The following is a 25,089-nucleotide window of genomic DNA, read 5'->3' as shown; positions in this document are numbered from 1 at the left end:
AGCAGTTTATAAACATACAGGGAGTGAAAAGAGAAGCTTGGACCCATTGCAGCATAACTAAGAAAGAATCCAGGTTCACCTGATCCAACCCTAATTATGCTTTATCAAAATGGAAAGACTTAAGCCTGATTTTAAAGTAGAGAGGGTGTCTGTCTCCTAAATTCAAACTGGGAGCTGGTTCCATGGAAGACAGGCCTGAAAGCTCTGAGCTCTGCCTCCCATTCTACTTCTAAATACTGTAGGAACCAGACATAAGCCCGCAGTCCGAATGTGAATTGCTCTAGTATATTAATAAGGTACAATGGTCCAGCCTAGAAGTAATAAATCACGAACTAGTTTTTCAGTATTACTCTGAGACAGGATGTTTCTGTGTTTGCAGGTATTGCACAAATACAAGAAAAGTGTCCTGCATACTTGTTTGTTGTGGTCTTTGAAGGACACATCCTGGTTAAAAAGATAAACAAATAAAAACTCCAAGTTTCCTCAGTATTACTGGAGACCAAGCAATTACTGAGGGAAAGTAAATGGAAACATTTATGCAATGGTTTCCGCAAATCATTGTGTGTAATTGCCACACGATGAGGGCTGTGATGTAAAGAATATTTCCCACCTTGAAAATTCTGTCGGCAGTTCTGTGATTGCCAAAGCATAAGCAAACACATCTGCTTCAGTGGCGTCATCAAAGATTGAATTATAATGAAAAGTGCAATTTTATAAATTTATGCAATTTTAAGCTTGTTCAGCCTACCTCTGCAAGCTACTTTGCAACCCACCTTCACCTCAGGTTCCAGTCATTTCCGATTTAATCAGTGTCACACCTGTGGTCACATCCTGCTCTCTCTTTTTCCTGTTTTGATGCATCGTGGACAAAGCCATACACCAGGGGTGTCAAAAATAAGGCCCAGGGGCCAGAAATGGCCCAGCAAAGGCTCCAGTCGGGCCAGCTGGACAGCTTTATGAAATATGAAGAAGTGCATAGATTTTGTATTTTTAAAAGATTTACAACTTTTTCCTGTTGATAAAGGACCCCATATTCATACTACACCAAAGTAATAGATTAACAATTAAATGATAAAGTTCCTGTTTTTTTTGTTTTTTTTATTATTATTATTTTATTATCTACTACAGAAATCCCTTTCTATACCAGAAGGGGAAATAAAACAACGTAGTACAACAAAATGTTTTTTATAATTACCCGAAAGTCTGGACTGAGAACGTTTCCTGTAACTTTACCCGTTTATCATGTCGTTCACCATTCTGACCCAGTTCAGATTAATGGCCCACATCGTAAACTGAATACACTGTCCTCTAGTAACAGAGTGAGAGCGTGAACTAATGCTTACACTCTTGCTTTCAGGTATTGGGTACCTATTGTGTGGCTCCCTATTGTGTTTTATCTGAGCTGGCACTGCTATACCACCCTGGCACAGGGCACCACCAGGCTAGCCCTCACTTCAGGTAACTCACACGCACCTGTGTTTGTGCCGCAGTCACTTGTGTTTTCATTTTCATTCGTGTGTCCACATTTCTGTTTGAGCCATCTATAGCCGAGCATGTGTGTGTTCCCAGGCTTCTCTATCCCTATCCACAAGTACTTTTTCCCAGTCCTCTTTATGATGGGCTGGTTCTTGTGGTCGTTCATCGAGTACTGCATCCATCGCTTCGTCTTTCACATGAATCCACCAGCTCATAACTACTACCTCATCACGCTACACTTCCTCCTGCATGGACAGCACCACAAGGTATGAACAACCACCGCTGAGGTCACAGCTGTGAGTCATCAAAGCAATATTTGCTGTTTAAAATCATCCTTTATGGCACCAGCTGAGGTGGTAATCTTATATTGCAGGGAGGAGGGGGACGCAAATGTCCTCCTGTTTCCAAATACTTTTATGAACTGAATACATATCAAGTATAAGTAGTTACGGATGTGCAAATATTGTAAGTTAAATTATTGTAACATTAACCACAGTATAGTTTAAGCCACAGGGGGAAGCTGATTTAGCTTAGCTTAATAAAGAGTTAAAATAAACAATGCAGAAGCAGTGTGTGGAAAAATGCTGTTCATCTCAGTTTCTGTTTTACTAGGTTATAAAATTAAGAGTATTTTTTTATTAGCTTCTTCTATGTAAAACCTTATAACTGATAGTTGGTCTAATTAGGAAATGTGATGTTTTTCCTGTAGAAGCTATAAAGTCGCGCTACAAAATCTCACAAACCCCCCGATTCCAAAGATTCTGGGACTATGTATAAGCTGTAAATAAAAAACACAATACAATGATTTTTTTCAAATCTTACTAACCCATATTTTAGTCACAAAAACAAACATTAGAAAAATATTGTAATATTCAGACTCTAATTTGAGTTTGATGGCAGCAACAAGGTGTTGGGAAAGGCTGAGGAAAATGCTGTGAAAGATATCGCCACTTGCTGGCTATTGGGCAGGGATAGCTCAGTAGGTAGAGTGGTGGCCACATGATTGGGTTCGATTCCCCTGAACAGCTACCCTGAGGTACCCCTGAGCAAGGTACCGTCCCCACACACTGCTCCCCGGGCGCCCAATGGCTGCCCACTGCTTCACTGAGTGAATGGGTTAAATGCAGAGAGGAATTTCCCCACGGGGATCAATAAAGCACACTTTCTTTCTTCTTTCTGATCATTTTTGAATTACTGTCTGATGAATACCTGTGATGGCTTTTTGTTGCGGGGGAAAAAAGGACGTAAAATGGCCACCGTATATAAATCTTTTCATTTATTTTCTCTCTCCAGTCTCCGTTTGACGGCTCTCGGCTAGTCTTCCCTCCCGGCCTCGCCTCCTTAGTTGTGGCGGTCTTCTACATGTCCATCCATTGCGTGCTCCCAGACATCCTCGGAGTATGCGTGTTCGTCGGTGGGCTGGGCGGCTACGTCGTATACGATATGATCCACTACTACCTTCACTATGGCTCTCCAAAGAAAGGCTCATATCTGTACAGCCTGAAGGCCTACCACGTCAAACACCACTTCGAGCACCAGAGATCAGGTGAGGATTACATTTGCTAACGGCCTTAGAAGAAATATGGTTTTGTTTTGGGGGGTTTTTCTTTCTTTTTCTGATGGGATCTTTATTTTTCTCACCAGGTTTCGGGATCACCACCACATTCTGGGACCACCCCTTCAACACAACTATGCCTGATGAAAAATTCTGACATGGAAACGGCTCCCCCGAAGGGCCACAGGACTTGTCAACCACCCTCTTTTCCCAACTCCTTTAGTTACATCTCTGCAGCCATATAACTTCCACAGACTAGGAGGAACTTCAGGGCCACTGCATCCAGTCCATTAATACTCTGTGTAACACATTAACCAGCACCACAATATTACCTTAAGCTCAGTCATCTGGGTGTGTGTCAACCTGCCTGCACTATTTACTCACTGTGATCATTTCCACTAAGATGTGAGGGCTTTCAGTGCCATTTTTTCCTTCTACTACTACTTCTTCTTTTTTCATTTAAGAAATCTGCCACCTGTGCTTTACCAACACCAACCTATCACCTGATCACCACTCAGAATGTCGCCGCGTACAGCCGGGAGGTGACCGTGGAGAGAAAAATCTGTTTTGTGATGCATGTGGTCAATTTGAATTAGATTTAATCTTTTAATCTAAAATCATACAGGGGGAAAACTCTGATAAAATTACTAATTTGACAGCACAATGCTCACACAGCTCACCAAAAACGCACACTGTTCGAGAGGTAACAGGAAGTGATGGATGGTAGGTGAATGTTGAAGATGGGTGGAGCGGAGGGGGGTGAGAGATGATTAGAAAGAGTGCATGTGAGAGAGAAAGTGTGACAGAGATTGAGAGAGAGTACGCTAACTATTTAATCTACTGAGGAAAAAGGCTTCTTCCCGCCTTCGCATCATCTACAGCTTACATATTCCTCGTCGCTGTCACAGCTTTTCTCTGCTACGCTGCTATAAACTGTTGCGCTGCTAACAAATCACAAAAGTTCCCTCCACCACATTTGGGCTCGCTTGATTTAAGAAGCAGCCGTGCCTGGAAAAAACCTTCGGTTTCACATTTGTTTTTGCTGAGATACGTTTAACTTATTATCACCAAATCTGCAGGAGTGAGCTTATACTGTAGGAGGCTAATTCCATGTACTGTTAATGTGATGTAAAAGCAGAGTTCAGAATGTCTGAAACCCCTGTGGAGATATATTTTTGCAAGTCTGTAATATTTCCATCTTTTTTTTTTTTTTTTTCCTCGTTAATAATTCAACAAAGATGTAAAAATAATATTTTGTATGAAGCTTTGTACAGTAGAGGAGATTCTTTAATCGCACAGTCTTCATTTTTCAGGTTGACTATATGTTAGAGAGCAAGTGTGGTTGCCAGGGTGACGGGGGACAAATCTGAAGGCATGAAGCCAGTCTGTCTGATTTCCTGCTGTGGGGATCTTGGGGTCAAAGTTCACAGATTTTTGGAAGTGTTATTTTCTAAAAGTAATCTTGACATAGAGATTCCTTCCTTTTAAAGGGGACCTATAATGCAACTTCTAACACCATGTTTCAAGTGTAGCTTGGCATGACTCACACTTCAAACTAATGCTTATTTACATTATACTAACAAACCATCTTAGCTCTCTTATCCCCTCCTCTTAAAGCCAACTTTCTTCTGATTGGATGCCTCTCAGAGCTTTGTGCCTTAGTTGACTATATATAAGGGATATCTGCTCTCTAGGAGTAAAGGAAAGCTATCTGAAACTTGAATGTTTAGGGTAGTTTGAAGCCTGAGCTTCTGTCTCATGGATCACTTGCACATGGGTATGAACTGTAACGGCACAAATATTACAGAAAATTAGGAAAAGCATAATAGGACGACTTTAAAGTTGGTGGTTTATTTTGGCCCTGCAGATCCCTCCCTAGGATGATGATAAATCAACAAGTCTGACTTTACAGCAGGAAGTTTTGACACTGACTGGTGGATCCGCAAAATGTCTCCTGAAAAAACGCCCGACAACGCCGATAAGTGAAGTAGAACAAACTTAATTCACACTCTTTACATGAATAACTGAAGCACAGTAAGAACATACTGCTGCTGCAGGAAATTGATTTTTTTTATCTACTTTTCTAGCTTGAATAAATACTTCCACTTGTAGAAGTGTACATACAGCTGTATGTAATCTAATCCATCTGAGTTTTCACCATTCAAGAAGATTTGTAATGCAGAACCTTAACACCATTTATACTCCTCTTTTTAAAAAAATAAAAATAAAATAAATAGTTTCATTTATTTTTATACAAATTCTCTGCAGCAATAACAGTGAAGTGTAAACCTAAAGAGGGCTGAGGGACCCCAAAATGTTTCCACTATGATGAGATGAGTGGATTCATTAACTGATTTAGCACCAAAATGTGTCATTGTCTACAAATATCTGTTGATCTTTAGCTGTGATTATGATGATTATGAATGTTCAAGACTTTGTGCAGAAAGCATTAACTCATCAAAAAGAACCTAAAGAATGTTTTTAATGTCTGTTATGCTAATAATAATGATAAGACATGATTGTGCCAGCTGCTTGGCAAAGTGAAATGATTCCACTTGTTGGAGTTAAATTAAAAAAAATAAAAATACAGATCTTATTTATGTATATTTATATGATAAGAATGAAAAACGGTAAATATGATTCTAACTTGTAAAATTTTTCTCTTGTGCTAAATTTTGCAGCCAAAAAAAAACAACAAAAATCCTAAATTTGTTTACTTTAATGTCTTAACTTGTGTTTTGGAATTTTTAAGTCCATGCAAATGCAAATGTATTTGTAAATAAATATCTGTATATTTCTGATGTTGGCCTGTCCAGTTTTTTTATTTTTATTCGCTGATTGTGGTGGCTTCCATTCTGCAACTGTGATGCGTGGTGATGGATGATGACTTTAAATTGCATGGTAAGAGATGAAGGGTGGAGTATTTGAATCTTTTAATCTTATATTTTAAAAACGGAGGTGTTGCTTTTGCCTCTGAATGTAGAGATGTTTTGGGTTTTTTTTGGGGGGGGTGGGGGGGGGTTCAAAAGACTTTCAATGTGACGTGGTTGTTCATGTCAGCGGTCACAGTAAAATATCTGGATCCCTTTGAGTTACTGTTGCTTTTCTCTTAGCTCGAAGTCCTTACAGGCAAGGTTTGCAGGCGAGCATCTCCGGTCAGCTGTGAACAGGAAACTGTGGTTGTAATTCAGAGGCTCACTAAAGCTGTACACCAAAAGGGTGAAAAAACTTTGCGCTGTGTGATGAGTCACGATTTCTATTGCAACACTTCCGGACACAAATTCGGACAGAATGTGGCGTTAACAACATGAAAAAACGGATTCTTTCTGCCTTAATCAAAGTTTTAGGGTGGTAGTGTAGTAATGTTTTACTGGTACACTTTGGGGCCTTTAGTGCTGACTGAACATTATTTAATCATCTGGTTTAATCATTAATAATTTAATCATTAAGCAACTACTTTTCTGAACACAATAAGCAGTTCACTGCACTCAAATGGCCTCGACAGTCAACATACGTCAATCAAACAGAGCACCTTAAAAAACATGGTGGAACAGGAGGTTCACATTAGGGGTGTGCAACCAACAAATCTGCAGCGACCGTGTGATCATCATGCCTTCGTTGTTATATGCCAGGAAGACTGAAGAAAAAGGCGTCCAATCTAATACGGTCAGTGTGTACCTAATAAAATGACTGTGTATTCACTGCATGTGTGGATTAATTTGAACACAAGAAGCAGGGTGTGCAGGGTTATTCTTTTTTTCTGCCCTAATTTATTTATTTATTTATTTAAAAAAAAGGTGTTTTATGAAAGAAAACAGATACTCGACAGCAGCTCACAGTTCATGCTGGTGTCCTGTGCACTGAGGCTCTCAGGTACATGTACACTCTAAACAGGTTGCCCATCTGTCACAGGGACATCTACGCCAATATAAGCCATAATTATTAACACTTCCAGACAGTTTGCACCATGTTATAACCTAATAACAATCTAATTCGAGTAGCACTGTTGTGCGTAAGCAGCTCTTTATTGTTTGTTTGATCAGTGGAGATCATTTTAACTAATCTTTGCAACTCTGTAGCTATTGGTTACCGATTAATCTGCTGATAATCTCTTCCCTGTTTTACAAGAACACCATTAGTAAGATGCAGGTAGCCCCAGTCCACCGCTGCAATCGGAATATTTCACAGAATACAATTTCCATTTGAAGGATGACAGAGTAGCTTTTGACCTCAAAATGAAACCTTCAGTCTTAATGTTTCCTTAGTTAGACTTTCACTTTCACCTCATTGATCTGGGGTCTTGACTAAAGGCTGGTTTGCCAACTTAGATCACTTAATCTCTGGTTTTTCTTCCACAGAGTCTTTTAACCTGTCTCCCTCCCCTCGCCCACAAGTGGCAGCAGGTGTCTCGCCTCCCTGAGCCTGGTTCTGGGAGGTTTCTTCCTGTTAAGAATGACTTTTTCCTTCCCACTTACCCCAATGCTAAAGTGATTGTTGGGCTTCTCTGTATTATTGCAGGGTCTTTACCTTGCAATATAAAGCACCTGGAGGTGACTGCTGTTGTGATTTGGCGCTATACTGAATTGAATTGACTGATCCAGGTTGAGAGAATCTGATTGGCTCCAAATTTGCATTAAAACCTTACCCACGCATGCTCTGTGTCTTCAATGTTATGGTTCTGGTGTTGTAGGAGGACAACAACAAAATCTTTGTGTCAGCAGCCTACTGTGTACACTTCTGTGTGCCTCGTGTTTCTGTTGCATAAGATCCTGTTTCTGTTTCACAGATTTACTCACACATTTCTTTTTCAAGACTTTATTCTTTGGAATATTCAAAGCCAGCGCTATAGGTTAGCTTCAACTCCCAAACCGTCTGAACATCTGTAGGTTTGTCTGTTTTTAATACAGCGGCTGAGGTGCAGTAGGACCCTGGGGTGCGGCTGCAGCAGTGTAACAGTGAGCAGACAGGAGGGAGGAGCCTGAATAGAAACCAAACAACCCTCCACACCCTGTGGCCTCTGGGAAGTTTCTCCGCATTCTTGCAATAGATTCAGACACACACACCTAAAAAATAATAGACAGGAAGCTGGAAGGAACCTGAAGCTGGGTAAGTGTGTGCAAGCTGAGAGTGTGCTGCTCTTTTTCACAACAGCTCATCAGTTGTTGCCTTCATGTCCACTGTTGTGTGTGTGTGTGTGCGTGTTTGTGTGTGTGCTGAAACAGGAGTTTGGAGGGGCTACTGCTTTAGGACTGGAGACCAGAACCTCATCATCCCCGCCCTGCCAGGTGCTGTATTTTCCTGACTCATCCTCTGTTTTACCGCTGAACGCTTCTCTGTCACTTTCCCCGTCTGCACAAACATAACTCAGTCACAGGAAGTGCTCTTCTGCTTTCAGTTACGTCCTCACTAAGCGTATCTCTTAGTCAGTGTGTCTTCAAGTGCAGATACAGTGAAAACAGAGGAAGATATTTTTTCTTTAAATGTTCTTAGAGCTGATATAACCACAGCTTCCAGCCAAGAAACTGCAGCATTTGTAGGAAGTTCGTATTTTAAGAGTTCACCAAGTAACTGAAATGACAGCCAAAGCATGCAGATGTCTGCAAAATGACGTGGTGAGCCTCACATGCAAATCTAAAACCTCCATCGCTAGCCTGGCATTTACCACAATGTAATAGCTGATGCATAAACATACGTTAGCAATAAATAAGCTGTTATATTACTGTACTCATCGTGTAAATAATGCATTGTAAAAGGTCTCAGTGGAGTCACTTCATATGATAAATTACACGCCTCCATCTTGCCCTGCATTATAAAAAACGCTGCATTTAACTTTATTTATACTAGTTTTGAAGTATATTTTTAGTTAGATACTTTTGGAGGGAAGTAATGTGCTACAGCTGCAGGATGATATTTGTGTGCAGTCTCATATGTATGGTGTTAATTATAATTCTAAAGTGCCCATGAATATGAGGTAAATAAAGTTCTGTATGTATGTGTGGTTAAATGTGACTTGTGTAGTCTCTAAAGTGCTTTGAGTGGTCAGTAAGGCTAGTCTGCTCACAGTGACAGTGATAACACACAAGTATAGCTGAGGTTGATACAAATGTCATTAATTGTGTGTGTATTTAGTCACCAATTAAATCTGAAAAATAACTTTTTGACCTTAAATGAAAAGTTGAGGATCAGTATCTGTGAGCTGTCTATAGCTAACCACAGCCTTGTGATCTTTACAGGATGCACATGATGAAACTTTAGCCTGCTGGCTGTTTTTGTTATACAGTCATTGGGCATTTATCCTCTGGGTACGGTTAATTTTGTGGTGATCACCATGATCAGTCTTCTTTACCTCTGGAGACCGTGAACAGTCTGTCACAGTTGTCACTGCTGACCCTTGAGCTACGATGCTAGTGTGACTAAATAAGGGGAATAAGGTGGCGATGTTAGCACTGAGGGTAAGAGCCCCAGTTAACATACCGTTTTATTATCATTTGTGCCCAGTCTCATCATGAGTAAGGCAGGCGCTGATGAAGGTGGAGCTGGGGGCTGCGGTGACTCAGCCCAACAGCTGGAGGCTAAAGATGAAAAAGGAGGAAAGTTGCTGAGCAAACTGCATGCTGGATCCGGCTGGACCAAAGTGAGCTGCCCCTGCTGCTTCTCAGAGCGGGTGGAGCCGCTGGTTCTGGTGAAGCTTGGCGGGAAAGTCGGCCCCGAGACGAAGCGCTGGCTCATCAAGGTGATTGGAGCTCCTCAGAAAGATGGAGGTGAGGGCTCAGATATCAGCAGCAGCACAGAGCTCACTTCAGTTTCTGCATCGATTGGAAACTCGCTTTCAAAGAAAAAGCATGCGGATCAAACATTTATGAGGATTTCTCTTGTGCCAGGAGTGAACGTAATAGGAGAATCATTTCCAGGAAACATGGCTACTCTTTAAACATTTGATTGAATTTGCATTTCCAAGCTACATGTCAGATAAATGCAGTTAAATGACTCCTATGAAAATGTCTGACATGGCTGCACAGAAAGCATATGCCAGCCATAACCCACATGTCATATCAGATAAACACACAGACACAAAGAAACTACTCTTTAAGATAATAATATTTATGTTCTTTTGCTTTGTTATTGTTGTTATGGCAACTAAAGATGTTTGGACGAATGGATAAAAACTGCTCTGTCCACGACTCTTTGCAGTGTTTTGTGTTGAAGCAATGCTATGCAAACTAGACAAGCTCATCTCCACATAACACCTCACTGAAATTCTAGCAGGGACCACAAATTTGGGAAAGGTTGGGGAAATCTGTATGAAAGGATGAACATTCGTGCTTTATGGTGCAGCGAGAAAAAACTGTTTTAATTATCAGACAAGGATGGCCTGAGTAAGTACAAAATGCAATTTCTAAATTCATTTATTAAAGGAAAAAAGTGGCCTTGTGTAAAAAGGAACTGCCCTCTAAATCCAGTAACTGGTTGTGCCACCCTTGGCAGCAAGAACTTCAACAGCATTTGCGATAAATCTTTCAGATGGGGACAAAAATTCCTTCAGCAATCTTCAAAAAGCTCCTTAAAGTTCTGCTTTTGTCTAATCAGTCCACAGAATATTTCTCTAAAAGATTTGGGAATCATCAAGAGTTTTTTTTTTTGGCAAATGTGAGACGAGCCTTTGTCTTCTTCGTGGTCAACATTAGCATGGATGCCATTTTTGCCAAGTCTCTTTCTTCTTTTTGAAACATGAACTCTGACCTGACCGGGGCGACTGTGGCTCAGGGGGTTGGGAAGCGTATCTGTAACCGGAAGGTCGCCGGTTTGATCCCCGGGCTCTCTGTCCTGGTCGTTGTGTCCTTGGGCAAGACACTTCACCTACCGCCTACTGGTGTTGGCCAGAGGGGCCGATGGCGCGATATGGCAGCCTCGCCTCTGTCTGCCCCAGGCTACAACCGTAGCTTGCCTCCTCCAGTGTGTGAATGTGAGAGTGAATGAATAGTGGCATTGTAAAGCGCTTTGGGTGCCTTGAAAAGCGCTATATAAATGCAATACATTATTATTATTATTATGACCTTAACTGATTCAAGTGAGACCTGCAGTTCTTAAAATATTTGTATAGGAGTGATTTCTTATGTGACCTCCTGTGAGTCGTTGATGTGCTCTTGGAGTGATTTTGATTGGCTGGTCAATCCTGGGAAGGTTCACCACTGTTCCACGTTTCTTATATCCGTGGTTCTCTGGAGTCCCAAAGCCTTAGAAATGACTCTGTAACCCAGGGGTAGGCAACTCCAGGCCTCGAGTGCCGGTGTCCTGCAGGTTTTAGATCGCACCCTGGGTTAACACACCTGAATCAAATGATTAGTTCATTACCAGGCCTCTGAAGAACTTCAAGAAATGCTGAGGAGTCATTTAGCCCTTTAAATCAGCTGTGTTGGATCAAGGACACATCTAAAACCTCCAGGACATCTGCACTCAAGGCCTGGAGTTGCCTACCCCTGCTGTAACCCTTTCCAGTGCCATCGTTTTTCAGTTATTTATTTAGATTATTGCATGATGCGTTGCTTTTTTAGATCTTTTAGCTCCTTCACTTTGTCAGACAGGTTCTATTTAAATTGTTTCTTGATTCGACAGGTCTGGCAGGCGTGGGCGTGGCTAGCGAAAGTGTACTCGGCTTTCCAAGAAATGGGGTTAATCACAGATGATTTGTGATTTAAATAGATTTTCTAGATTTTTTTCTATTAATAAATAAAATCATAATTTAAAAAGTGCATTTTTTATTGACTCGGGTTATCTTAATGATCTGAAACATGTAAATGTGACAAATATGGGAAAAATTAAGCTATCAGGATGGGGAGGAGATGCTTCTTCGCAGCACTGCACGTGTTTTAGACTGAATTGATTCTCTCATTCCTGAGTGTAAGGATGTTTAAGGTTTTTCAGCTCTTTGTCTCCATTTAACCATTGCTTCACTGTGAACAGGTGCTGCATTACTGGCCCACCCGGGTGAGGACGCCAGCGGTGATATCATCGTGGTCTCGGCCCCCCGCTGCACGTTACTTCGAGCCGCTGAAGAGTTGGGTCTTTGTAAGACTTACCGCAGCGGGGACATGGAGGCCTTCTCCTACAATGACAGAGACAACTTTAAAGATTCAGGTGCAGTGGAGCAGCTTTGGGGGAGCACACTTTACATGGTTAAACACGACATTAGGAAGTACCCTGTAGAGCTTAGGGAGACTTATTAGAGCATTGTATCCCAGAACGATTTAGGAATATCCACAATTATTTATTTTGCATGAATTTCCTCTCTAATAGTAGCTTCCTAAAAATAATAAAATGACTTGCACAAACACTCTGGCAGGTGTTCACAGTACAAAGTCCAGTCCTGTGTTCTTTCATTACTCGTGTGGGTTCAAAGAGCATTCGAACAGTTCAGTGAGCTTCTTACTACTGTGCTCACTTTGAGCTCCTTATTTTTCTTCGTGGATTCCACTACAGTAGCTTTGCATGATGCACAGCTCAAAATAATCCTCATTTGTCTGCTGTTGCGTCTTGATGTAGCTCTTTCACTTCAGCAAGCAGTTTCAGTTCCTCAGTTTGACAACGCTGTAACAGATGACAGAAAGTCAGGAAAAGCATCGCGGGTAAACATTGAAGCAAAAGATGATAATGAAAAACATTCACCAGTCTACTTGAACCAACTGAACCATTAGAAAACACTTTATTGTGAAAAGGCCAGCTAATGCATTTTTTGGATGTTTTAGCATGACAGCGAAGGTTTAACCCTCAGCATCTGATGTTACAATCTGAGCGTAACCTTTTGCACAAATCTCCTGTATCTGCTTAGATTGATCTTTTATAATACCTTTAAAACTTTGTTAAAATTGTACAAAATAAATGTCGGATTTCATTAAAATCTTCAGTATTTGACCTTTAAATGCTTTCTGGGGTCAAGGAAAAAAAAGATTAATCTGTATGTGTGTCTGTTTAATGCATCTCTGTTCATGTGTGTGACAGATAACATGGAGGTGTTTCTGACGCTGGCGGAGCGACAGTACATAGTGAAGTATGAGCTGGATGGACTGCGGGCGCAGAGGGACCTGAGGATACCCGGCCTGCCTGAGAGCCGCATGCTGCAAAAAAGAGACAACATCTGTGAGTGTGGTTTGTGCTTTTTCAGATGTCATTTTTCAGTGTGAAGAAACAAGATCCATGTGTGTGTTCAGTAATTTTTTAAAAATCATTTATCATCGTGTGGTGCGTTTGCTAGGATCCACTTCCAGCTGTGGGTTAATACAGCTGCAACCCTACAAAGGTTTATGGATTTTCAAGGCTTTTGTGACTTAATTTCTGGCTGGTCTAATAATTAGTTTATTTTGTAATTAGGGCTGCCATGATTAGTCAACTAGTCACGATTACTATCGACTATCAAAATCGTCGACGACTGATTTAATAGTCGACATGTCATTTGAAGCTTTGTAAGATCACAAAAGATGCAGGAATAAGTCGTAGGATTTAAGAGTGTAATAACGGACTGAAACAGAAGATGGCAGCACTGCATGTACAAGGATGCCAGCTGCCGTTAAACCCCGAAGAAGAAGAAGAAGTAGTAGCTCTGTCCCAGAATTCATACCGCAGTAGTGATGGGATTTCCGGCTCTTTTTAGAGATCCGGCTCTTTCGGTTCGGCTCACTAAAAAGAGCCGGCTCTTTCGGCTCCGAACCGGCTCTTCAGGTTGTTTTGTTGCTTTAATTAATTTATTATTAACAATAATATAAAATTATGCACAAAAGGAATTACTAACGTAAAAAAGTGGTTTTATTTATATATGTTTATATATAAATATATGCGGTGGCCCCTAGAGTCAAAACACGTACAAACTCCAAAACACATTTCTAGCATGAACTGAACTTCCAAAGCAGAGCTACTAGATCACTTAAATTACACAATTGAAAGCATGTGTGTATTGTTTGGGTATTTATACACAGGCACTCATATATATTCAAATAATTAAAAAAAAAAAGTTCATTTACCTGTTACTACCACACACCAAATCCAGTCGTTGGTACTTGCTGGCTTGTGTAGCCACTAGGTAACAAAAGCTCAACACTGCCCCCTAGCATCCTGGAGCACTTCTGTTGTCTTTTGTACGTGTTTTGAGTTTTTACATGCTTCGGAGTTTTTACGTGCTTCGGAGTTTGTACGTGTTTTTACGTGTTTTGGAGTTTGTACGTGCTTCGGGGTTTGTACGTGATTTGAAGTTTTTATGTGCTTTGTCTCTAGGGGCCACCGTAAATATACTTTTATTTATTTCCTTTTACAAATTTAAAGTGAAACAACACAAAACACTGCAAACCACAACACAATTAAATATAAATTAAAACATGAAAAAAAATAAGATGCATATTCTCTGTCATATGGGCCTGCATGACTAAACTTTCTGAATCCTTTATCATCTGCAACTGAAAATAGTTGTGGATGATTACTATACCTTTCTAAAGTGACGTTGTTGTCCCTGGCTCTCTTTCTCTGTCCCTCCTGTTCTGTTCCTGTGCTACTGAGTGTAACTACCGCCCCTCCCCCCTCTGCCCAGCGTAAAGCACAAGGCTGCGTGCGGAGTGAAGCGGAAAAAAAGTGCGAGAGAGAGGCTGAGAGAAAGAAAAAGAAAAAAAAACCCACGTGACGGCTCGCGATAAGGAGCCGGCTCCTGTCGTTCACGTCAAAGAGCCGGCTCTAAGAGCCATTTCGTTCGCAAACGACCCATCACTATACCGCAGCCCAGCTCAGTTTCCAACAATGGCGGTAGCTAGTTAGTTTTAATATTACTCTTATTATTCTTTCTGGGCCACAAAATAAACGTTTAACATATTTTCAAGCGAGAATGTAGCTGTGTAAACCTCAAATATCTGCTCAGTTTATCAAGACACCTGATGTTTTCAAAAGCGCTCCGATGTTTTCGGAGACGTCTGTTACCCACTAGCTCGATAGCTAGCCGGGGACAAGGCTCACTAGAGCCCGTGAGAGCACCGGACTCCCGGTGTCGTGCCAAACTAGGTATCCCCGACAGAATTTGTTTCCCCTGCGTCGGGAGCACACGCTGGACTGTCCAAATCACGGACAAACAGTATCCCACATTGTTGATTTTTAGTTTACAAACACTTCTTATAATGACTAACTACTCCTGACATTTTTGAGATGTTAGCTCTTTATACAACGAAGTTATAGTGGGATACAAATAATATCAGGCTGATCCTGCCACAATTTGTTCCCCCTGTGTAAATCACGGACAAACAGTATCCCACATTGCTGATTTTTCGTTCACAAACACTTCTTATTATGACGCATTACTCCTGAAACTTTGGAGGATTTAGCTCTTTATATAGTAAAGTTACAGGAGAATAAAAATAGTTATCAGCCAAAATGTTAATGGTTTATTAAAATAATCCCACCTGACACCCGTGAGCAATAAATATATAATTTTCTGTTGTAACCCTCAAACTGAATGGTAATGTAACGATACTAATTTTTCACAAAATGAAAACATCAGTACTTCTTGCGTGCTCCCAGCACAGGGGAAACAAATTCTGTCGGGGATACCTACTTTGGCACAACACCGGCAAATCGTCCACTGCCATCTTTCGCTACTCAGGTTAAACATACAGTCACTTAGATAACTCAAAAATGTTATTGTTTGGCTTTTTTTTTTTTTTTTAGTATTTTATTTGTTCCTGAGTTTGGCTGAGATTAAAGTTATAGTTTTTACACAGCTGAATAAACGTCAAGCAGACAACTGGTTATCAGAAGTGTGAGATGCTCGAGAATATACTCCGGTGTCCCGTTATATTTTAGATAGCAAGGAGCATTTCGGTGAAGATAGCAAACTTCACCGAAACAATCTGCAAATTTCATTAAAATTTAATAACATATCATCTTGTCATTATTTTTAGTTAGCACATACCTTAAACACTTAAAGCTGTAAGCTAATGATAGTTATATAAGAGCAGATGCATGCTGGTGCAATAAGCTGTAGTTTTATGTCCAATGGATGCATGATCTGATTAGTCGACTAATCGCAAAAATAATCGGTGACTAGTCGACTATGAAAATAATCGTTCGTGGCAGCCCTATTTGTAATGAACATCACTTTTGCTTAGGACCTACTTTTAGCTGCAGCTTTATGTGCAGTTATTCTTCTTTGGTTTGTGGGACTGGCATATGAATGGCTGTTCCACGGTTAATCAGCTGATCTGAACTGCTTCCCTCAGATGTACTGTATATGTACAGTTTAGGGATTATGATTATTTTTAAGTCTTCAAGTCATCCTGGGTTGAAGAGATTCGATGTGATGACAGTGATTGATGTTGCAGGGCAGAAGCTTTCCTCAGCCGGTGTTGTTGTGGACACGTTTCCCCTCCACAACCGAAAAAAAATGAAGGACCTCCGTGAAGCCTGGTACTCGGGGAATCAGCTGGCTCAGCCACTTGGTGGGTGGAAATACAACACACTGCTTTTAAGCTTGTATGCAGTTTTGTTCATTCAAATAGCTGTAAAAATCTTACATTACATGCATTTGTCACTTCTGGAAGGTACTATGATTCATAATCGATGGCTGCGTGGATGTGCTCACACCAGATATCTCTGTCTAACTTATTAGATTCAGTCAATGACTATTTTGGAAGCGCTGTGGCGTTTTACTTCAGCTTCCTTGATTTCTACACCTGGTCTTTGCTCACACCTGCAATACTGGGCCTGACCATCTCATACTTCTCAGGTAGGTGTGTGGATTTATCCATATATGACCTCTATGATGTATTTGGCACTCAAAAACAACATGCTTATACAGTTGCTTGCAAAAGTATTCGGCCCCCTTGAACATTTCCACATTTTGTCACATTACAGCCACAAACATGAATCAATTTTATTGGAATTCCACGTGAAAGACCAACACAAAGTGGTGAACACGTGAGAAGTGGAACAAAAATCATACATGATTCCAAACATTTTTTACAAATTCTCTAATTATTACTTTATATAATGGGCCACTTATAATATATGATATATATTTGTTCTTTGTGAGTAATAGAGAAAAACTGTCCAAAATAAAGGACTTTATCTACTATAAAAGAGGTTTTGTCAGTTCTACAATCAAATGGTGGAGAGTCAAAGCCCAGGTGGGCATTGTCCCTTAAGAGGTTTGTTGACCTATTAATCATGTGACTTGACCCTGGAGCCAAGGTGTGAAAAAAGGCATGAGTCATCAACAGCAGCGGTTTTGGGTGAAGTCGCTGTGAAACCGTGCATCACCCTGTCGTGTTACCATTTGGTTTTAGAACTGAAGAAGCCTCTTAGATGAGCTGTGAAACGTCTTCACGAAACTTAAAGAAGTCCAGTTGCTTTCTTTTCAAGCTCCTTAGACAACCATGAGAACCTAACACAGACAAAACAGTTATGTATGCAGTTCCCACGGCCAGTAATTAAACACAAAGCACAGTGGCAGACCCTTTTTACTACATTTCTTTCTTCTGTTGGAAGTTTGTATTAATATTTAATAGAAACATGTCAAGATGAGAGTTTACCTTTTAAAGAATTATTTCAGAAACCAGTTGTGGAAGTTTTATGGTGATTTTTATTAGTTGTTTTTATAAATTATAGTTTTCAGGTAAGAAATATGCTGTTTTACCATATACAGTATAAAATACTGTGCTTCAAAGAAGAAAACACCTACACAGAATTGTCTTCTGTTCCTATCCTCATCCCCCTGAGCCTGATTCGGCCCGAGGTTACTTCCTGTTAAAGGGAGTTTTCCCTTCCCACTGTCACTGGAGTGACTCGAATTGACTTAAATTAATTGTAAAATACAACTAATGCTCAAAGTAAATGTTTTCTGTAAGAAGAAGTGAACTTGTATGAATTGGAAACAGTCTGAAGCAGGACTGTTGTTGGCTTTTTCCCACCTTTTCATTAAAGTCCTATCTTCTCCCACAAAGACCAGTGACTCCAGACTGTGATTAAATCCAGTTATTAAACATGAGATGCCCCGCTGTATGGATGTCACTGACAGGACACAAAACTCTTCCTGCCATCACAGGTGAGGTTAAGAAGGAAATGGTGGATTCGGTCTCGGGATCAAAGGTCATAATTAATGATGATGACTCAGGACCGATGATCAGCGGCCACATGCTTCAGGCGATGTTCAGCATGATCTGGTCCACGGTGTTCATGGAGCTGTGGAAACGCCGGAGCTCCTCGTTGTCATACCGCTGGGGGACCATGAACCTCGCAGAGCGTTTTGCAGAGCCTCGGCCCAATTTCCACGGTGACCTCGGCGTAAACCCCGTTACAGGTCGCGTGGAGCCTCTTTTCCCTGAATGGAAGAGAGACCTGCGTATGGTGCTGGTGTCGGTCCCAGTAGTGGGGCTGTTTCTAGGTAGGTGCAGAAATGTTTTTGCTCTAGTTTCTCTGATTCTGCAAAGATTTAGCAGTAAGAGATGAAATACCTGTCCCGCCTCCTCCTGCAGGGCTGGTGGTGCTCGGTATGATGTGTTTCTACTGGGGGGAGGCCCAGGTGAAACAGCTACACAAAGACTGGAACTCCCTGCTGTCTCAGGCTTTTCTCTACATACCCTCAGTGCTTCACATCGTTTACACAAACATGCTAGGAAATGTTTACAGGAACGTGGCGCAGAGTCTGACTGAATATGGTGAGTGAGACTGAACTGCAAGGAGAATCCAGACCCATGAGTTTGTTAATGCAGTGGAGATGTTTCTCATTTGAACCGTATGTGTGTTGGCAATTTTTAGGATAGAAATCCTGCACATTTAATGAAATGCTTTTACTTCGTCCCTCTAGAAAACCACAGAGAGGAGTCCGCCTTCGAGAACCAACTGACAGCCAAGATTTTGGTGGTTAGTTCCTGCTTTCCTCTCCTTTTGAACCATTATCTTATAAAGTACAGGGATTCCTCTTTGACAGGTTCTCCTTTCTTCCTTCAGTTCACCTTCTTCAACAATTTTGCCGTGCTCTTCCACATTGCCTTCTTCAAGCAGGATGTGCCCCTGCTTCGTAAGGTAACCCACGTCTTGTGCATTTTATGGTAGAAGCCAAAAGATTTAATTTAGAGTTTCTAACTCCGCCCACTTTTTTGTAATAAAATCTTTCTGTTGAACATTATATATTCTGTACAGCTATTTCGGTGTTTTGCTAAACAGACCCATTTAACAGAGAACAGTGATGCATTCATAAAGAGAAGATTAAAAAAGAAACGGTTGCAGAAATCAAATGTTTCCCCATCTGGAGAGAAAAATCAGATTTATTTCTTAAAAAGACAATTTAAGTTTCATCTTGGACGCGTGGTTTTCGGTGGAAGTGTTAAATAATAAATTCCGATAAATAAAGACAGCTAAATATTTATATGTTTTCATTTTATCCCCTCGAGCAGCTTTTATCTTTCAAAGTTTAGATGATAACTGTTTTAAAAATGACATGAAAGCAGACTGTGTAAATAAACTGAAAGAGATAAGTAAGCTATAACTGCAAAAAAATGATTCTATATAGAAAGAAGGGCAGTGGTCCTAATACGAAGCTCTGGGGAACTCCTTTAGATAATCAGGGGAAAAGTGGAAGAAGTAAAGGGTGGAAGAATTATATTCCTTTTTTTACTTTCTTCAGCGCCTGGCATCTTTGTTGATCGTGAGTCAGCTGGTTAACCAGGTGACAGAAGTGGTTATACCTTTCCTGGTGGACAGATTCATCAGCGCCCCCCACAGGACAGAGAGTGAAGATGACCCTAAGGAGGACAAATTCCGGAACCAGAGAACCCTGCCTGTTTTTCCTGTGAGGATATAGAAAACATTAGGCATGCACTGATAGGGTGAAATATTTAAAATATAATCTGGCCAATAGCAACTAAAAAGATTTTTTCAGGCCAGTATCAGTGAATAAAGCCAATAAATACATTATAAAACACAGTTTGATTATAATACCCTGAGAGTGATAGCTTCCTGTGGTGTCCCAGGGCCTGTTTGCAGAATATATAGAGCTCCTGGTGCAGTTTGGGTATTTGAGTCTTTTCTCCTGCGTGTATCCTCTGACGGCCGTGCTGCTGCTCATCAACAACATAACGGAGATCCGATCAGACGCCTATAAGATCTGCAACCTCTTCCGCAAGCCCTTCTCCCCTCCTGTGGCTAACATGGGCGTGTGGCAGGTCAGCAGGTCAGAACCTTTGTCACGCTCGGCTCGTTTATGAGCAAACAGTTCACGTTGTTGTCTCGTGTCCCAGGTTGCCTTCGAGGTCTTGAGTTTCGTCTCCGTTATTTCCAACTGCTGGTTGCTGCTGCTGTCGCCACGGTTACAAGAGCTGTGTCGCGAGGGTGGCCTGAGCAGCACGAACATCCTGCTGTTGGCTGTTTTTGGGGAGGTAAGAAGAGAACTAGACAGCTAATCAAACGCATTTCTGTGTATACCCCTGACATGTTTATCTTCGTGTGTGTTTGCAGCACGTGCTGATCTTAATCAAGTTTATTATGGCAGCCCTGATTCCCGATGAACCCGACTGGATCAGGAAGAAGAGAGATCAAATGGAGTACACATCCATGCAGGCCCTGAAAGAACAGGTTAACGCCATCTCCACTGACTTCATTGTCTAGCATTTTGGTTCACTCCTTCATCCGTGTGACATAATTTCATTGTTTTTCCCCCCTCAGAAGCTGCAACCTGAAGTGTCCTAACTGTGTTTCAAGGTTGATGAGATGGTGCTTGATGTCATTGGAGGCCACCATCTTTAGCGTCGTGTGGAACCCAGCAGGAGAAAAGTAGTGGATCTCCAGCGGAGCCCACGATGTTTATTGCTGTGCCCCTGTGTGATCCCAAAGTGTATCTGCAGCTCTTTTCTCACTGATTAAGCCAATGCTTCTGCGATGTGCACATTTTGAAATGCAGCTTCATAATATCCGTACACTGCAAGTGCAATTGAAACAGCAGCTAAATAGTTTATTAGACAGCAAAGGAAATGTAACTGTTACGCTGCAGGTGAAGGCCAAAGGTATTTTTTGCAGAAACCCTCTCTAAAATGTAATTAGAACTTTCGCCACAAGGTGGCAGCGTTTTATAAGAACATTTTAGAGTAGTAGTCCAGCCCGACCAGCATCTTTAGTGTTGCTATCTTAAAATTTGACTCCTAATTAATCGAATGTTTTTATTTTTTTAAAGCATGGCCTGTGCTTTTCTAGCTACTAAAATAAGTGGGCAAGTAAGATAGTAACACAAATTCAGTGTGAATGTTGAGCTAACTCTAGCTTGAATAATTGGATGACACACTAACTCGCTGTACCATCTTGTGGTTCAAAGTGGTATTACAATTGAGCGCAGCGAAGCCTTAATTTCACTTTATTCGATATCTCTTCATCGTGATACATATACACAGGAGTTTAAGTGGGCTGGATCGATCCAGAGTGGCATTCTAGCACCTTTGGTTAATGAGTAATGAAATCTAATAGGCAGGTTACTACTGAAATAAGTTAATTTTTAATGTGCTGCAGCCTAGTGCTGCTTTTAGTAATGGGTCCCAAAACCTGGTTACGCACATCCCTTTCTCTTTCTCATACCCTTCATGGTGCGTTCATAGTCTAGATGCAAAGTTGTGGTCGCAGTACTTAGATTACATTAAAAGTAATGATTTGTAAGTTGCAGGTAATTTTATAGCACACAAGCTGTTTCTGTGCACTTTGTCACAAAATCAGTCTGTGAGCTAATTTTACAGCTGCTCTATTTCACACGGGGGGAATTTTGTTTTTTAATGTGCGACACAGAGATTGAGAAAGAGAGGAAAGGAGAGGAAGGTGAGATTGTTTTCAAATGTAAGCACTGCTCAGCAAGTGACATTTTATTGAGTGGAAATTGAACTCATACATGTAATGTCTTCATTCATTTGAGAGTTTTTAGGGGTTTTTTTACACAATGTTTTGCTGCATTATGTTTTTGTGAAACATGTTGCAAAACAAACTGAAGTATAATAATTTTATAATTCAAAAGTTGCAGGCGGGTTAGTGCAGGGTAAACTGGTTGGGTTTATGTAATGTGCAGTATAAAAGTGTGCAGTGTTGTTGGGCTGGTTACACATAGGTTACCGTTACTAGTTTACATCAAGGGTAGTAGATATCAGTTGATATTTAAGATGATGATGGTGAACTTTACCTCTTTGCTTTATAGTGTGTAGGGGTTGGAAATCAGCCGTATAGCTCATGTAACATCTGCGTATAACTTGTTGAATTCAGATGGATACATTTTGGGAATAGCAGCACAGGACAAAAAAATCTACTGGGACTCACAAGGCAGAATATTATACAACTCATTTCTAATTAAGTAATTATTTTGCCCTATGCTGCACTTGATCTTAGGGTTCCCACATCTGCCAAATCCTACTTTAACTCCAGCATATGCCATGGACATGTAACATCATAGTGTGTTTACAGTTTTAATTACTTTTTAAAGGTTTTAAATTCTTTTTAAATTGTTGTTTTTTACAAATAGACTGTCCTACAGTAAAGCGTGTTTTTTTTTTTTTTTTCTTTCAAAGGAAAATGTATACAGCACTTACAATCAATATTTAAGAAAGGCCACTAGCAATTGGGCAATACACTTGGCAATATTTTTCATGGTTTTCTCTCTGGGGTCTTTTTCTTCTCACTGCTGCCACCTAGTGGTAAGGTGCAGTTTGGGATTCATAGTTGGCGACTGTATCTTCAATGGAGTAAATATCAAAAACCAACAACTGTCCATGAAAAGTTAGCCTTTAAAGCTGCTTGAATCAATACTTTGAATACATGCTTGTCTACATCCATGATTTAAATGCTCATCTATGTTTACAGTCTTCTAAAGGCACAATTCTAAATAAATGCTAATGTCACTGTGTGCTTGCTGGATGTTTAAATTAACTTTACAAGGAAACATTTTTTGTGCCGACACCAAAAACTGATTTTTGCAGCTTTTAAAACCTCCAGCTTGAACTTACAGCTTGTATTTTTAGGAGCGATGACCGGTGAGTTTAGTGAGCATTGGAAGCGAAAAAGCAAAACACAGTGGTGTATTTTGCTAAATGTACTTTTATGCAAAGGACCAAATAATAGGAAATACTTTGGATACTCCCTTGAAGATACTGTCAACACGACAAATATAAAAGCTACTTTCAACTGTTTTCTTGTCATAAGGGGTCACCACAGCAGCTGCCTTCACAGCTGATCTCACAGTTTTACACCAAAGGCACTTCCTGACATTTAGCATGAGCTAAATACAGTAAACTGTGTACCAATGTTTGCACTGAAAGCAGTTAGGAGCAACCAAAGAATCGCTATGTGCTTTGCTTTTAGAAATGCGTTATTTTTGTATGTGTGGTTTTTTTTTACTTGCTTGTTGAAACCTTGTAGTCTCTATCATTATACAAGTGTTATTGCACTGTTCAGTGCAGATTAATCTGAGATATTATGAGAAATGTGCAGAATGTGAAGCCACTGGGGGAAGCCCACCATGCCCTCTGCACATGCTGAACAGTGGTGTCTTGTTCTTAGATACGTTATTGTATTATTTTTAGGTAGTAGTAGTCTTTTCAGCCACCAGGGGGCACCACACGTTTTTATTTTACTTGCATGCAGCTTTCCATAAGCCTGGTCCTTGCTGAAGGACTGATTCAGCAAAGGTGTTGATAGATGGTGAGAGTTCCTCAAGAGGCTTCAGGTGCACATGTACAATCCTGACACTAATCGTAGGCCTGTGTGTGTTTGTGTGAAGTGGTCACGAGTTAATGAAAAGAAACTTTTAGACAAGGATCGGAGTTTCAGCCTTGACCACAGCGTTTGCTGGCTGTCTCAATAAACTGACAGAAGGAATTGCTTGTTGTGAAGTTCTTGTATTTGATTATATTGATCACCAGAAAACTAACGGACAACAATCTGGGCTCATTTGTGCAGTTTGTTTTCCTTTTTCTGGATCGTTTAGAACTAAACAAAATGATGGGAATATTTGATAGACACAATCATACTATTGCAAGAAAAAGCACACAGTATTCTTTGCATGGTGCATTTTCACTGTGAAACAACTATGTAAAGCTACATGTCCACATGTTTGCAGTAATGACACTAATATAATGCTGACAACATTATGAGTTGCATAATAAATCTTGTATTTTATTATTTTAGTAACTCGGCTGCTTATATTGTGTAATTATAATACTTGGGTTTCCTGGGTGGTACACCGGTTAGCACTGCTCCCTCACAGCAGTCCTGGGTTTGAATCTAGTCGGAGGTCCTTCTGTGGGGAGTCTCCTTGTGACTGTGTGGGTACTTTCTGGGTAACCTGGGTTCTCTTGATAGTCCAAAAACTTGCATTGGGTTTGGTTGCCCGTCTCCTCCACTGACCCTTAATTGGAAAATTGAAGTTTGACTTATGTCTCTGAAAGCCAACACCTGAGGGCTTGAAAAACAGAGAAAAATCCTGTATTTAAAAGTATTATTGCATATTGTATGTATTGAAGCCTCAGTGGATAACTAGTTGTAGAAGTAGCTTGAACAGTGGCGTCCATCAGCACATGCAAGGCAAGCAGTGCTTGCCTGTCTAAAAATAGACATAAATTAAAATGTACCAATGTAAAGCAATCTCTCTCCTTTCATCTCTGACAGAATATTAAAATATTAATATATTTTAATATACTTAAAAAAATCCAGATGTGGGCCTGTGTTTCTGAGCTCATGAACAACTATTTTTCAGAGATAGGTGGTCCACACAGGACGGCCACTACAAACATATGATTTGGAGAATATTGTGCTGGAAATTAAACATTACAGAAAGTATTCAAAGGGATGTCAGCGTTAAACATCTGCAGCAGTAATATTAAACTATTTAACAGTGACAAACAACATTTACAGTTTTGTGTGTGATGAGGTGTTTTCATAATGCTTTGTTTCTTTTCCTAAAGGCATGGTGTGAAAGTTTCCTCCACCACTTGTCAGTTAATAACAATGATTAAAAAAAGTTATAAGGAAGTCAGTGTATTTACCAGTACTCCCTGTGATCCAAAAACTCTGGT

General features: G+C 40.5%; 2 protein-coding genes across 2 annotated transcripts in view; both read left to right on the top strand.

Annotated features, from left to right (window-relative positions):
• fa2h (fatty acid 2-hydroxylase) overlaps positions 1-5,832 on the top strand; it is a 33,819-nt gene extending 27,987 nt beyond the window's left edge. Inside the window, exons 4-7 of the mRNA XM_085165522.1 lie at positions 1,358-1,458; positions 1,570-1,742; positions 2,770-3,022; positions 3,121-5,832. Of these exons, the coding sequence (XP_085021648.1) occupies positions 1,358-1,458; positions 1,570-1,742; positions 2,770-3,022; positions 3,121-3,188 (595 nt within the window). The 3' untranslated portion in view covers positions 3,189-5,832. The remainder of the gene's footprint in view (positions 1-1,357; positions 1,459-1,569; positions 1,743-2,769; positions 3,023-3,120) is intronic.
• Positions 5,833-8,005: 2,173 nt separating this feature from the next.
• ano10b (anoctamin 10b) lies at positions 8,006-23,893 on the top strand. The gene is made up of 16 exons (XM_085165511.1): positions 8,006-8,143; positions 8,254-8,316; positions 9,530-9,792; positions 11,993-12,166; positions 13,028-13,165; positions 16,378-16,494; positions 16,665-16,781; positions 18,099-18,437; positions 18,529-18,711; positions 18,861-18,916; positions 19,004-19,078; positions 19,680-19,844; positions 20,026-20,217; positions 20,293-20,430; positions 20,510-20,626; positions 20,717-23,893. The coding sequence occupies exons 3-16, from the start codon at positions 9,537-9,539 to the stop codon at positions 20,738-20,740; spliced, it is 2,091 nt and encodes a 696-aa protein (XP_085021637.1). The 5' UTR covers positions 8,006-8,143; positions 8,254-8,316; positions 9,530-9,536; the 3' UTR covers positions 20,741-23,893.
• The last annotated feature ends 1,196 nt before the right edge of the window (positions 23,894-25,089 follow it).

Source organism: Neolamprologus multifasciatus, chromosome 7, assembly GCF_963576455.1.
Source record: "Neolamprologus multifasciatus chromosome 7, fNeoMul1.2, whole genome shotgun sequence".
Lineage (NCBI taxonomy): Eukaryota > Metazoa > Chordata > Actinopteri > Cichliformes > Cichlidae > Neolamprologus > Neolamprologus multifasciatus.
Note: the sequence above shows the minus strand (reverse complement) of the source record. Positions and strands in the feature narration are given on the sequence as shown.

What these genes read in the sequence shown, in the direction of transcription:
- ano10b (XM_085165511.1), top strand. Translation starts at nt 9,537, where the DNA reads ATGAGTAAGGCAGGCGCTGATGAAGGTGGAGCTGGGGGCTGCGGTGAC. An exon ending in GACCATCTCATACTTCTCAG is followed by an intron (nt 16,782 to 18,098) that starts GTAGGTGTGTGG and finishes CTGCCATCACAG; the next exon opens with GTGAGGTTAAGAAGGAAATG. An exon ending in GCAGAGTCTGACTGAATATG is followed by an intron (nt 18,712 to 18,860) that starts GTGAGTGAGACT and finishes TCGTCCCTCTAG; the next exon opens with AAAACCACAGAGAGGAGTCC.